General features: G+C 38.0%; 1 protein-coding gene across 1 annotated transcript in view; it reads right to left on the bottom strand.

Moving 5' to 3' along the window:
* lgals12 (lectin, galactoside-binding, soluble, 12) overlaps positions 1–7,386 on the bottom strand; it is a 10,317-nt gene extending 2,931 nt beyond the window's left edge. Inside the window, 6 exon segments of the mRNA XM_015397684.1 lie at positions 338–426; positions 540–670; positions 754–877; positions 1,531–1,738; positions 1,976–2,064; positions 7,331–7,386. Coding sequence (XP_015253170.1) covers positions 338–426; positions 540–670; positions 754–877; positions 1,531–1,738; positions 1,976–2,064; positions 7,331–7,363 — 674 coding nt within the window. The 5' untranslated portion in view covers positions 7,364–7,386.
* Positions 7,387–12,859: the final 5,473 nt, after the last annotated feature.

Below are 12,859 nucleotides of genomic sequence, written 5' to 3'. Positions count from 1 at the left end.
TTTACAGCATTGAAAAACATAATGAATGTTTGTTTGATCTCCTGCACACCATCCAAAAATTAAAAAAAGCTTTTTGAAAAGGGTGCTAAAGGGCCTCATGCAGCGGATCCGCGGGTTGCCAACCCCTGACCTAATGTCACCTGCAGCTGCCAGTACTACAAGGACTGTAGCTTTAATTGACTAAGCCGACCATGAAAAGTTTCAGCAGGAAATTCTATTCACTATAAATCTGGAAGAACAGATTCAGTATCACCTTTTATGTGGGTCAGGGGGAGGAAAAGTGATGTATTTCAACTTCCTCTCACCAAACCTCTGCTGTTAAGGTCTGTTTCTTTACCTTGTGGCATTGGGTGGGACGATTCCCTGAATGGTGATGGTTCTGCCTGGCTGGATTCCGCCACTGATGTAGTTGTTATATGGAACAACCTGTGCAAATAGAGAGAAGAGACTACAGATGATCTGGTGTTCAGATGGAAATAAATGACAACTCAGACCTCTGAGGATTAAAACCACTGGAACTGAAGATGATTTTTACTCACCGGCATTGCAGGAGGAAATCCTGGCTGGGGTGTGAATCCAGGCTGAGGAGGAAACCCCGGATAGGATGGAAAACCAGGCTGGGTGGGAAAACCTTGCTGAGGAAATTCCCGCAGAGCAGAAAATAATCAGTCTGAGGATTTGTCCTATTAGTCCCTAAAACTCCAACTTATTCAACGTTCTGTTACAGACAGTCAATCAGATTTTTTTTTTAACTCACATTAGGGTTTGAAAATGATATAAAGGAAACTTCCACTTTTCCAGCGACTGATATGGTGTCAACCTGCTGGAACGGGATACGATGTCTGTAATCCGTGAAGTGGCTGCCGTTTACGCTCACCTAGAAGGATTTAAAAAAAAGCAATTTCTCCACAGGTTGTTTTATAAAATCGTAATTAACTGATATCAGTTTTTTTTAACCATTTCTTGTTTTACCAGCAGTGGGGAACAAACTTTATTAACAATGATCTTCTAGTTCTTCTCATAGTGTTGTGAATATTATTTTGTGACATTAAGCTGTGATACTTTTATTGGATTCATTCAAAGGTAAGAGGAATTTTTAATAATAGCTCCACTTGACTTTCTCTAAAGAAAAATTACTAAAAATGTAAAGGGCAACCAGGAAGCTGGACTTGCTGATCATCTTCATGGCCTTTCAACAGTTTTCACACAATAACATTTTAGTTTGATGATTCTTTGAGATAATTTTCCAATAAAATGTCAGGGTTTGATTAAGTCTGAAAATATATGATCCTTTAAAATAGAGAACTTTGATATTTAACCCTTTAACTCCCTGGCTATAAAAAGTTTTCACACATTGACCTTCAGTTTAAGACTTCCCTCTTCTATTCTCTTCGGGGAAAGAGGAGGTAATCACCATAGCAACCAGTGACATTTTTGGAAGCAATGATAAATGGAAATCTGTGCAGACTTTCTTTTCCAAACCAAGTTGTTGTTTTTTTTTTTGTTTAAGAACTGGGTGATGATGCCAACCTGGTAGAAATCCCGTGTAACGGTGATCTGCAGGGTGAAGTTATAGCCAGGGGGGAGAGGCGAGCTAAGCTTCCTCTCTTCTGAGCCCCAGTTACCGTACTGGAAGGTGTTGGTGACCACGTAAGGCTGGCCTTCATTATAACGTGGGTTGAAATGAAAGGCGATGTTCGTCCCTTGACTGGAACCACACTGCAAGTTCACATGGAACCTGAGGAGTAAAAACACAGCAGATTTTATGAAATGTGGGACCGATTATGGTGGTTTTAGAAACGGTTCAAATTTCTGTTCAAATTTAGGCAAAAAAACAGCAGATTTTTTACAAACATTAGAGAAGCTGTTTGAATCTGGTGGGAGGAATGATATGTGATGACGCCACTATGGGCACGTAGGGTGCAGACATTTTTTAAAATAAAGAATGAAGTTGCTTCTCTGAAAAGTTACCAACCGGTCTACTCCAGGAAGGACTCGTCCGCTGATGATGATCGACTTGCCCTCCTGCAGGCCTCCATGGATGGATCCGGTGAAAGGAATCCTCTAAAATACAAATCAGAATCTAAGTAAAAATGTTTATCTGTGTTTTCTGTCTGACAGTGAGCAAAACAAAGGTTACATTTTCTTCTTTGTTGCTACTTTTGGCCCAATTTTCCCCACAGATCATAAAAAACAAAAGCCAACAACCCCCCCACCTTGAAGCCAATTTCAAAAAAAAACCTTCAACCCAAGGCAAGTAATAAACCTTAAAAACAAAACCGTCCAAAACAACGGCCCCCAATTCCCTCCCCCCAACCCAAAAAAAAGAAACCGGGTGGTAAAAAACCTTAAAATTTAATTAATTTCCGGAGCCCCTCCGGTAAGCAACCCTTGGTTAAAAATTTAAAATGCTTTTATAAATAAAGTTTTATTTATAGAGCTGCAGACCGGTTTGGAAAGAAAAAAAGGAGAATATTTCTTTTTAATACTTCGAAACTTCCAAGCTTTTATAAAAACCTTCCAGTCAGCCGATGCAGCCATTTTGTCAAGCAGATCAAATCTGAAAGCAGTATTTAGAAATTACCCATGAAGGCCTTTGATGAAGATAACATCTGTTTCTGTTTCTTGAGGTAAACAATAAAAAGTCTTTATTGGAAGAAAAAAAAACTATGTTCATTGATTTAAAAATCCTCCCTTTTGCACCAAAAGGGAACAGATAACCTTTAACTGAGATTGTGCGTTTCTCAGCATTCCTGCAACATAAAGTCAGGCAGAAGCTTGCATAATGATTGGTCAAATATGTCGAAATAACGTCCAACTTTTTGCAATAGCTGCAGCAATAAAGCCCCCTTGAACATTTTAATGTAATTATAACTGTTCCATAAAAGCTCCAGTTTACAGTGTAACTGCCGTGTTCATAGTATAAAATAGAGACATTTTACCCCAAAATAAAAGAAATTGCTTATTTACTGCTTACTTTTAACCACTTTTCAACGACAACTTCACACCATAAACTCACAACCAGCTCTTATTCACACTCCAGCCTCCAGTTAGCAGCAAAGTGCTTCATCTTTAGGAGATTCTAACAATAATTACATAAATAAAGTATCAATATAAATGTTGATACTTTAAAACTAAACATAATTTCAATTATTATGAGAAGAAGTTCATTTCTTTTTTTTCCCTTGTTAAATCAAAAATACATACAGTTTCATTTGAACTGAGAAACTTAATATACCTCAATACAGTACAAGGATTTTACATGAATTAAACATTAAAATAGAACTGAAATAAAAACAGAATAAAGGCAAGTAGAGATAAAAATATGATAAAATCAGGTACAAAAACAAATAAGATGGTTGGATCAAAACCTTAAACTAAAGATAGCACAATAAAGAGCTTCACTGCAGCAGTCAAAGACAGCTCTTAACTTTGATTCAAATGAACTCAGGCTTTCAGCACTTTTAAAGTCTTCTAGGAGTTTGTTACAGATAAGCGGAGCATAGGAACTAAATGCTGCTTCTCCGTTTGGTTCTAGTTCTGGATGTACATAATATTACATACTTGGTTTCCAATTTTGAAGACATTTTGCCTCCCATTCAGGAAGCTTTTTAAATTCAAAATGTAAGAATAAGCGTTGAATTTGAAGCTTTATATATTAACCCAAAAACTTATTTTGGCTTATAAAACTTGCAAACTGAATCAGTAGAACAGGTCCACCCCTTAGGAATGGGGCGTTGTTTTGGGTTCTTTGTCAGCCTGCAATACTCGATACTGACCCTTAAACAGAGACTAGTGCATCCTAAAGACGAAACCCCCAGACCTAAGATTGGAGTGCTGTCTGCAGTTTTTAGGGCAGTGAGGAATCCTCTGATCTTCATATTGGAGGAACCAAACAACCTCTCCACAGACGCACGGCTCGACACAGAAGAGTGACCTCCTCTGGACAGGACTCTGCCACCCCCTTCCACCTTAAGGTCAAGGGACACTAATGTGAGGACCAGAATGTTCACATTTTGGACAAAGAAGACAGGTGGTTTGAGAGGGGCATGAAGGAAGCCATTTACGTTAAGAATAAGAAAACAACCTTAACCAGAGGGGCTGGACTCAGTCATATAACTGACTCCTTCCTGCTATCATTTCCACCGCCACACAGGGGACAAAACATTTCGCCAGGAAAGCCAAGAATTGCCCGTAATGACCCCCCTTTCAGAGGCATAGCCCAGTATCGGGTATTGCAGGCTAACAAAGAACCCAAAACGTCTCCCCATTCCTAAGGGGCGGAGCTGTTCTTCTGGTCCAATTTGCATATTTTCTAAGCCAAAACAAATTTTTGGTTTACTATATAAAACTTCGAACTCAATGCTTAAGGCTGTTTTAGTCAGAAACCAGGTCGTCTGCGTGTGTATTGCAGTTAGTGCAAATATTCCCCCGCCCCTTTCGCAGACACTCTGGTGCACCTCTCCAAAATTGTAGGTGACAGGAGGCCTCTGATTGGTCAAATCTACATCCGCTCTACACTGTGCGTATTTCCTGTTCGGTACCTTACCGGCTTGTTTTGTTTGTATGACCGCCATTGTGGAAAACGACTCTTGAAGTTGGACCAGCTAGACTCTTTGTTGGACTCTCTGTTGTCGCACAAACTTGCCCCCACTTCCTCACAGCCTCGGCCGTATCTAGACCCACAGCTAGTTTCTGATTGCCCCTCTTGTGTTGTGGCGTGGAATAACATTGCGCAGCCCACGCTTCAAAATTGGGCATAAATCAAAAATATCTGACACAAGCTCACTGTGACACACTGCTGCTGGAGGATAACCAGGCCTTAAGGCTGACATTATGAATTAAAAACGCTTCTTGGATGGGAAGCGAAACATCTTCAAACTTGGAAACCGAGTCCAGTGGATTGTTTTTTTTTTACTTTTTTGGAATGACTATGACCTGAATGACAACATCTTCACCAGCATGGTGTCCAGAGTAGGCTGGAGCTACAAGACCTGAGTGGTCTGTGAGGTCAACACACTGACAGCAAATCTGTTGCGTATTGATGTGCTGATCTATTTAGTGATTTATAGACTAATGGATTTTAGAGTCTATCTCTGAGCTACAGGGAGCCAGTGACTTCAGGGCCGGGCTGATCTCTACTTTCTTAGGTCTAGTGAACTTAGTTTTAAAAATAACTAAAATATGTTCCTCATATATGAATTGTATAAAAGAAAGTCCCATAATTGGCATTATTTGTGATGATGTAAAAATATAAATCAGGTCCATGTTTAACCTGTAAATTATTAATTACAATTGTTATACTTGGATTGCCTTATTAAGCTTTATCTGATCTTGTTGTTAATCTTTTGTAAGATAAGTGCCTCTCCCTGTTTGTAATTTTGTCTACTAGAAGTTGTAATAATAATAATAAAAAAAAATGTATAACATATAGTTTTATCATACAGACATCATTTCTTTTATCCTTTAAACTCTGGGGATGTTTGACTCCACGTACAAAAAACAAAACTAATAAATGAACAAACTTCTCTGAGTTCCCCTAAACATTTCTCTCTAGAGGCAGACAGCGATGTTAAATTTGACCCGTCTGACTATTTCTTCACAGTTTTAAATGCCAGCTAATTTTAACTTTTCTTTACAATTAATTTAAACTTTTAACGTTTGTGTTGAGGTCAAACAAAATCTGTATCCTGAGAAAACAATACAAAATTATCCGATTTAGCTGGATAAATCCCTCCTTCTGAGCTATTTAGGAAAGTTAGGGGATTAATTAATGTTATCAACCATAAAAAACATGATATGTCATAAAATGAGAGATGAAAGCTTCACCAGTCAGGTGTCAGGTTTTATTTTTTTTTATTTCCTACAGACTATGGACCTGACTCTGGGTTTCTGAAGCTGCTTTTAGGATATTCTTGGACTGAATAAGCAAGAAAAACAGTTTCTAAAATATGAAAACAGATTTCTGACACACAAAAAAAAACTGATTTTTTAACTAAATCATCACGACTTATTCTCCATGTGTTCTTCTTGTAAGGGTGATATCAGTCCAGGTTTCTATCTGTTCTTGACCTCTTGATGGTCCATACAGTGGAGCTGGTTCTTGTGAGCACTCACCAACCCAAAAATTACAAAATCCAAATATGAAAAACTGAAGCTTCAACTCATATAAAGTCAGCCTATATAAAAAGTGTCTAGTGCTAAAAAAAAAAGAGAAAGAAACAGGAAATAAAAGACATCCATAAAAAGGTCAGAAAAGTTCAGAGAAGATCAAGAACTGAAAAAAAAGGATAACAGCCAAAATACATCTTCAATAAATGTATGAAGGAAGTCAAGCCAGCCCTCACTGGGTTATAGGTGAGGCATACACCATGTAGTATGGTAGCAACGCTGGCTTGGACCTTTCAAAATAAAAGCAACATGTTTAACTTTTATCAACTTGAGTCAGTGATCATTTATAGCCATCTGGTCTAAAATGTATTTCTTACGTTCTCCTGTGAATATGAATATATGAGAATGATTTTAATGTTTCTTTTATTTTAGTTATTTTTTTTACATTGTTTATTCAATATTTCAGAATACTAATTTATTTTACCTAAGGCTAGAAATTTAGAAAATGTTTCGATTTTGAGAGGCTTTAATTTTGAAACTCAGCATCAGATCTTGATGACCTTTGCTAAGCAGCAATTACGAGTCTTCTACTATCACTGGTTAATATTAACGGGAGACACTTTTTTTTATTTAAAATCCATGGAAGCTGAGCTACAGTACTGTAAGTAGGTATTCTGATATAAAAACAATCGAACTACATACAACAGTGACTAAAATAAAGAGCAAAAATGCCACTTAAATCATATCCATTTTCACAGAATTACATGAGAAATAATTTCAAAACCAGAGGAGTATAAATGAAAACTGACTCCAGTAAATGGATGTCAAACATGTCGCTTGTATTTTGAAAAGTCCAAACTATTGTTACTGCCATTCATGGTGTATGTGTGACCTATAAAAACTTAGAGAGGGCTGGTGTGATGGTCCCTTTCAAAATAGAGGCTGGCTTGACTTCAGTCGTCTATGTCAGATTAGAGGTGAGGAAAAAAATGCAAAAAACCAACAAAAAACGTTGGTCCTGCAAGAAGCAACATTTCTGATAAAACCGCCTTCATCAGTTTTACAGCCTGAACAGCTAATTAAAGGCATATTGGCCCAGATGCGAAGCAGAACTCAGCAGGTGCAAATTGGTTTTAGTAACGGTAACATAAAACAGTGTAAGCTGCTCCCAGACTGAGCCTCAGAATAACAAACAGAACCAGAACCTGAGTCCACTCACCGGGTTGTAAAAGGGAGGCTGGTTGAAAGCCATGATGGAACAAAGCAGCTGTCGTCTCTGGACTTTGACACAAAATGCATGATTGTAGGAAGCAGTTACTGCTTTAAAGCAGCTTTAGGTTTCAGTTTTCCAGAAGTAGGAGGAGGGTTTCTAATCTACATTTCCAAGTTGTAATGCACTGAAATCAAACAAGCAGATCATCACAGAACAGAACAAGGTTCTGATAACAAGGTTATCAGAGCTTTTTATTGATATTCTATGGTCAGGATGTATTTTAAATGTTTATGAAGTATTCTTCATGGTTTCATTTCTGTGAGAAATAAAACGTACTTGTAAAAACCTGCAGCCCAGTCTGCAGGTTGTAAAGTTTATCATCCAAACAGTCTTGTTATTGTGTAACCAGCCTCATTTTACTGCAACACCTTTATGTTCGTATCACATGATGTGTTTGTAATTTTCTCTTTACATGTCTTCTACTCTTTACCACACCACATCAGCAAAGCAACCTGCTGCAAGATTAGTCTTCAGGTGTTGAATTAGTTTTATGAAAATTATTATGTTTCCAAAAAGGCTTTAAAAGAAACAAGCTGAAGCTTTTGTTTCCAGGTTTATCAGAATGAAGAATAAAAATTAGGAAGTAAAAAAAAAAAAAAAAAAAAAAGAAGACAGGACCAATGACACAGAGTTCACTCTGCTCCCAAATCTCTGCTGCTGATGATTAAGCTTTACAGCTCTCTGATTGTACCTTACGTTGCCTCTGTGATGGAGCTCAGGGACTTTAGGTTTTTTCTCTGATGATGCCCAAAATTTACGGAGAACCAAAACGGACATAACTGAGGAGAGATGCAGAAATGAATAAGAATATTAAAATTATTGAGTATGAATAATTGGATCCTTTTTGAAACCATATACTCATTTATATATTAATGTATTTATTCATTAATGTATTAATTAATTTATTCTCATATTTTTACATTTATTTATTAGTGCTTTTGATCATTCATTTCTATATTTCTGTCATGATCTTGGTGCTGATGACTGGCTTAATGATTCATTCCATTCACCTGTCTAGCTTTAACCAGTTTCTCATCACCCCTCATCTGTGTCACCTGCTCTAGTCTCTCTTTTAACTTCTTGCTCCCAGTCATCAGTGCCAGATTATGCAAGCCTTTGGTGAGAGTTGTCTAGCATACTTGTTTGTGTTCTGATTGCCTGATCCTGACCCATTTTGTCTTCGGACCTTTGAACCTGCCTGTTCCTGTTCCGATCTGTTTGCCTGACCTGTCTTCGAACTCCTGCTGGATTCCAACCGTGGACTGAATCTGGATTGTGCCTCCTGACTTTGACCTGGATATCCCTTCAGCATCTCTTCGGATCTCTAATCTTCTGGTCTGGACTCCTGTGAACCTCTTAGACACCAGCTTTGGCTTTGTCATCCTGAAAGTCCTGCCTTCCTTCATCTGCTTAGATCTGCTAATCATCCAGTTCTGCAGTCTTCAAGGCTTCAATTCCTGGAACTCTCTGGGTGGCATTCGCCATGTGCTGTTGGCAGCCATTCGGCTGGAATCACCTCCTTCCTCTGGGCACAGACTGAACTCTAAGAACAGGTCAGCGACTCAAGCATTCGCAATCATCCTCCATCAGATCAGTCAGTTTTCCCTTTGCAGAGATTCCGGGTTTAAACGCTCTAGCTGCAGATACGTTTCTTACTAAATGCCTTTGAGAAGTCTGCTGATCTGTTTGCTTTGAATTCTGGGTCATTTGTTCTGAGCCTTGACACTTGGTGCTGATGCCTGGCCTGATTACTCATTTCATCCCCCTGCTTAGCTCCGGCCAGTTCTTATTACCGTTTTTGATCCACCTGCTTCCGCCTCTATTTAACCAGCCTTTAACCAGTCATCAGTGCCAGATTATTCAGGCCTTTGATGAGAGTTCTCTAGCGTACCTGAGTTTTTCTGATTGCCTGATGCTGACCTGTTCTGCCTCTGGACCTCTGAGCCTGCCCATCCCTGTTCTGATCTGTTTGCCTGACCTGTCCCCCGACTCCTGCTGCACACTTCCTGTAAACTGAATCTGGTCCTTGTTGGCAGCTGACCGGCTGGAACCAACCTCTTCCTCTATGGTATGGACTGGATTTTAAGACCAGGTTAGTGACTCACACATTCATTATCATCCTCTGCCAGATAGATGTGGTCACTAACCTGTGTACTCCTCCTGCAGAGGTTCCTACCTTAAACACCATTGCTGTTCTCTACAGGTCCATCTTAAATAAAGATTTTGTGAATCCTAACTGTCTCTCTTCCTTGAAAACTGGGTCCTTTTGTTCTGAGCATGACAGAATGATCTGGCCATACATGGACCCATCGGCGGACAGCCAGTGGCATTCAGGGGGTGAAAGGGGGCTCCTGAAAATTCTATTTCCCCGCTTGAATTAGGCAATTGGGAGTTTCTAACACACTTGCACTGTCTGGCTACTCTCTCTCCCATGCTTTCGTCCACAACAGCTTCCATGTCTACGTCATGTCTTCGTCATCTACTTTCAGACTTGTTGGTCAGGAGCCCCCTTTCACCCCCTGAACGGTTGAATGGTGATCCTGGTCAGTGCCGCGCTTTTGTAAACATATGTGTATTTCCCCAAAACTGCATTTCGAGCTTCAGCCTTCGGAGTACCCTTCTAATAGGTCCAAGGTGGCCTAGGTTATCTCACTTCTAGCCCACTAGCTGGTAGAGCAAAGCTGTGGGGAACTGCTAAATGGCAGAACAATCTTAGTATATTTAACTCTTTTTCTCAAGGAACTAATCCAAGTTTATGCCCAGTTATTTCCAGTAGAGAAGCTTTGTCACTTAGACATTATAGACTTCCCACTGTTATCTTCAGAGAGTTCCTGGAATGAGGACGTCCTCATGGACGTGTTTATTTCCTGTCTTAATGAGAGGATAAAGGATGAACTTTCCACCTGTGACTATCCTCAGACTCTGAAACAGCTGGAGGACCTGGCAACCCGAATTGATCTACATCTCTCTGAATATCGCAGACAATGGATAGCTCTGACATCAACGAGTCTTCGTCCAGGTCCTTGCTTCACTCTGATTGCATCTGTGGCGGTTCCTGATCCAACTGATCCAACTGATACATACTCGCATACTCGTGGTCAGCGATAGGAGAGCACATCTTGGTGGTTACCGCTAGCTTAGCCACAGTATCGGCCTTTTCTCTTTTCATATCTTTTGTTGGCTGAAAGATTGTAAAAACAAATAAACTACAAAGAAATAAAATATATAGGTAGGTTCAGTAATCTTTTGGTGCTCAAAAACAGAGGTCTTAACAATCAGATTGGGATTAATGTATCAAGCTTAAAGGAATCTGGCTTTCCGGTTCGCCATCTTCCTGGAAATGCAATAAAATACTTGCAAATTAATAATGAACCATGCCCTGACTCGAAATTAATATCCAAAGAAATTTTTACTTTTTATAGCAATTTATATACTTCTGCATATAATAACTCCATGGCAGAAGCATTCTATCATTTTATTCAACACTTGATTCCAAAAATTGATGACAATTTTAAGCAGATATGTGAAGCAGACATTACCATAGAGGAATTGGATAAAGCTTTGGGTGCTTTATCCAAGGACAAAGCTCCAGGCTGTGATGGTCTAACAAGTCATTTTTATAAACATTTTTGGGATCACATGAGAACCCTTGTGTTTGGAATGCTTACAGAACTATTAGAAAACGGCTGATTAACCCACACAATGAAACAAGGTGTCATCACGCTCATTCCCAAACCTGGAAAAGATCCAACACTTCTTGATAATTTAATACCGATAACACTATTTAATAATGATTACAAGAATTTGACCCACATTTTTGCAAACAGGTTAAAATCAGGCATATCCCAAATTATTTTAGACAGTCAATCTGGATTTATAAAAGGTCGCTCTATACATAATAACATCCGCCTTATTCTGGACTTAATTGACTATAACCATTTAATTGAGAATGAAGGCTTTGTATTATTTTTAGACTTTTATAAAGCCTTTGATATGATAGAACATGAATTTACGTTCAAAGCCTTAGGTTTATTTGGGTTTGGAATTAAATTTATTAATGTAATTAAAACATTTTATAAAGATACAAGCATTCAGTGGATCTTCAACATGGTACCTCACAAAGATTTAGCATCAACAAAAGTATAAAACAAGGTTGTCCAATTTCTCCTCTGCTATATATTGCTGCTGCAGAAATGCTTTCCATATCAATTAAAAACGCTCAGTTTGGTAAATTATCGGTGGAAGGCAAAGAGTTTTCTATTAGTCATCTAGCAGATGACACAACCATCTTCTTAAATAACTTGAATGAAATTCCCAAAATCCTTAAATTGATTAAAACATTCTCAAAGCCTTCAGGACTTAAATTAAATTTAAAGAAATGTGAAATTTTGCCTCTAAAAAACTGTCCAATATCTACTGCTTTTGATATTCCTATAAAATCCAGTGTTAAATATCTGGGTGTGCATATAAATAAAAAAAAAAAAATCTGACTTAGAAAATTTGAATATTTGGGAGAAACTTAAAAAATGTAAAACTCATTTAAATAAATGGGCACACAGAGATTTATCTATTCTGGGAAGATTTGTTATAACCAAAATGGAAAGTATTTCCAGACTCTATCTACCCTGCATATACATTAGGAATACCCAATTCAGCAATCAAATCTATCAACAGGATGAATTTTGACTTTATATGGAAACAAAACACTCACTATATCAAAAAAGGTAATTTAATTAAACAATTTGAAAATTAATTGGCTTCTGTCTTTTTTAATAAATCAAAATCAATTATGGTTCCATATTTCAAGTTAAATATTTTCAAACCTGGGCGGAATTAGTTTTCTTCTTAGATGTGACTGATATAAAAAAAAACGTTAAACTTTCCTTCTTTCACCAGCAGATTTTAATATATCGGAGATTAATTTATAAACATAACTACAGCCCACACAATACTCCCTTGTGGAATTGCCGTTACATAGAAGTGAGTAATAAATCAATCTTTGCATGTAATTGGCTAGAACAAGGTGTTTGGTCTGTGATGCATTTGTTAAATAATGGAGGGATTATGTCTTATGAAGACTTCAGAATGAAATATAACTTGCAGATAACCAAAGGTGAATTTCAAAAGATTATTAGAGCTATTCCCCCAAATATTTTATGCAAAGCTAAAGGTTTTTTATTTGAACCCTGTTTACAGAACCCCTGTGCTACCTGGACTTCTGATTAATGGGCACAGTATCACAGATAACAAAAAATCTCAAAAATTAGGGAATGCTTTACTAGTATTTTGTTTCCTTTTGTATCACATCCAAATTTTTTTTTATCAGATTTCTTTTCCAAGTCTGAAAGAGTTAAAATTAGAACAAATTATTTAAATCTTCCCAGTCCTCCTAAACCCAAGGAAGTCCACTTCAAAATCTTTACAGGTGTTTACTCCTCTAAGGAATTTCTTAGACTTCGATTTGCCATTGATGAT

The sequence above is a fragment of the Cyprinodon variegatus genome, unplaced genomic scaffold (genome assembly GCF_000732505.1).
Source record: "Cyprinodon variegatus isolate N-32 unplaced genomic scaffold, C_variegatus-1.0 Scaffold881, whole genome shotgun sequence".
Classification (NCBI taxonomy): Eukaryota; Metazoa; Chordata; class Actinopteri; order Cyprinodontiformes; family Cyprinodontidae; genus Cyprinodon; species Cyprinodon variegatus.
Note: the sequence above shows the minus strand (reverse complement) of the source record. Positions and strands in the feature narration are given on the sequence as shown.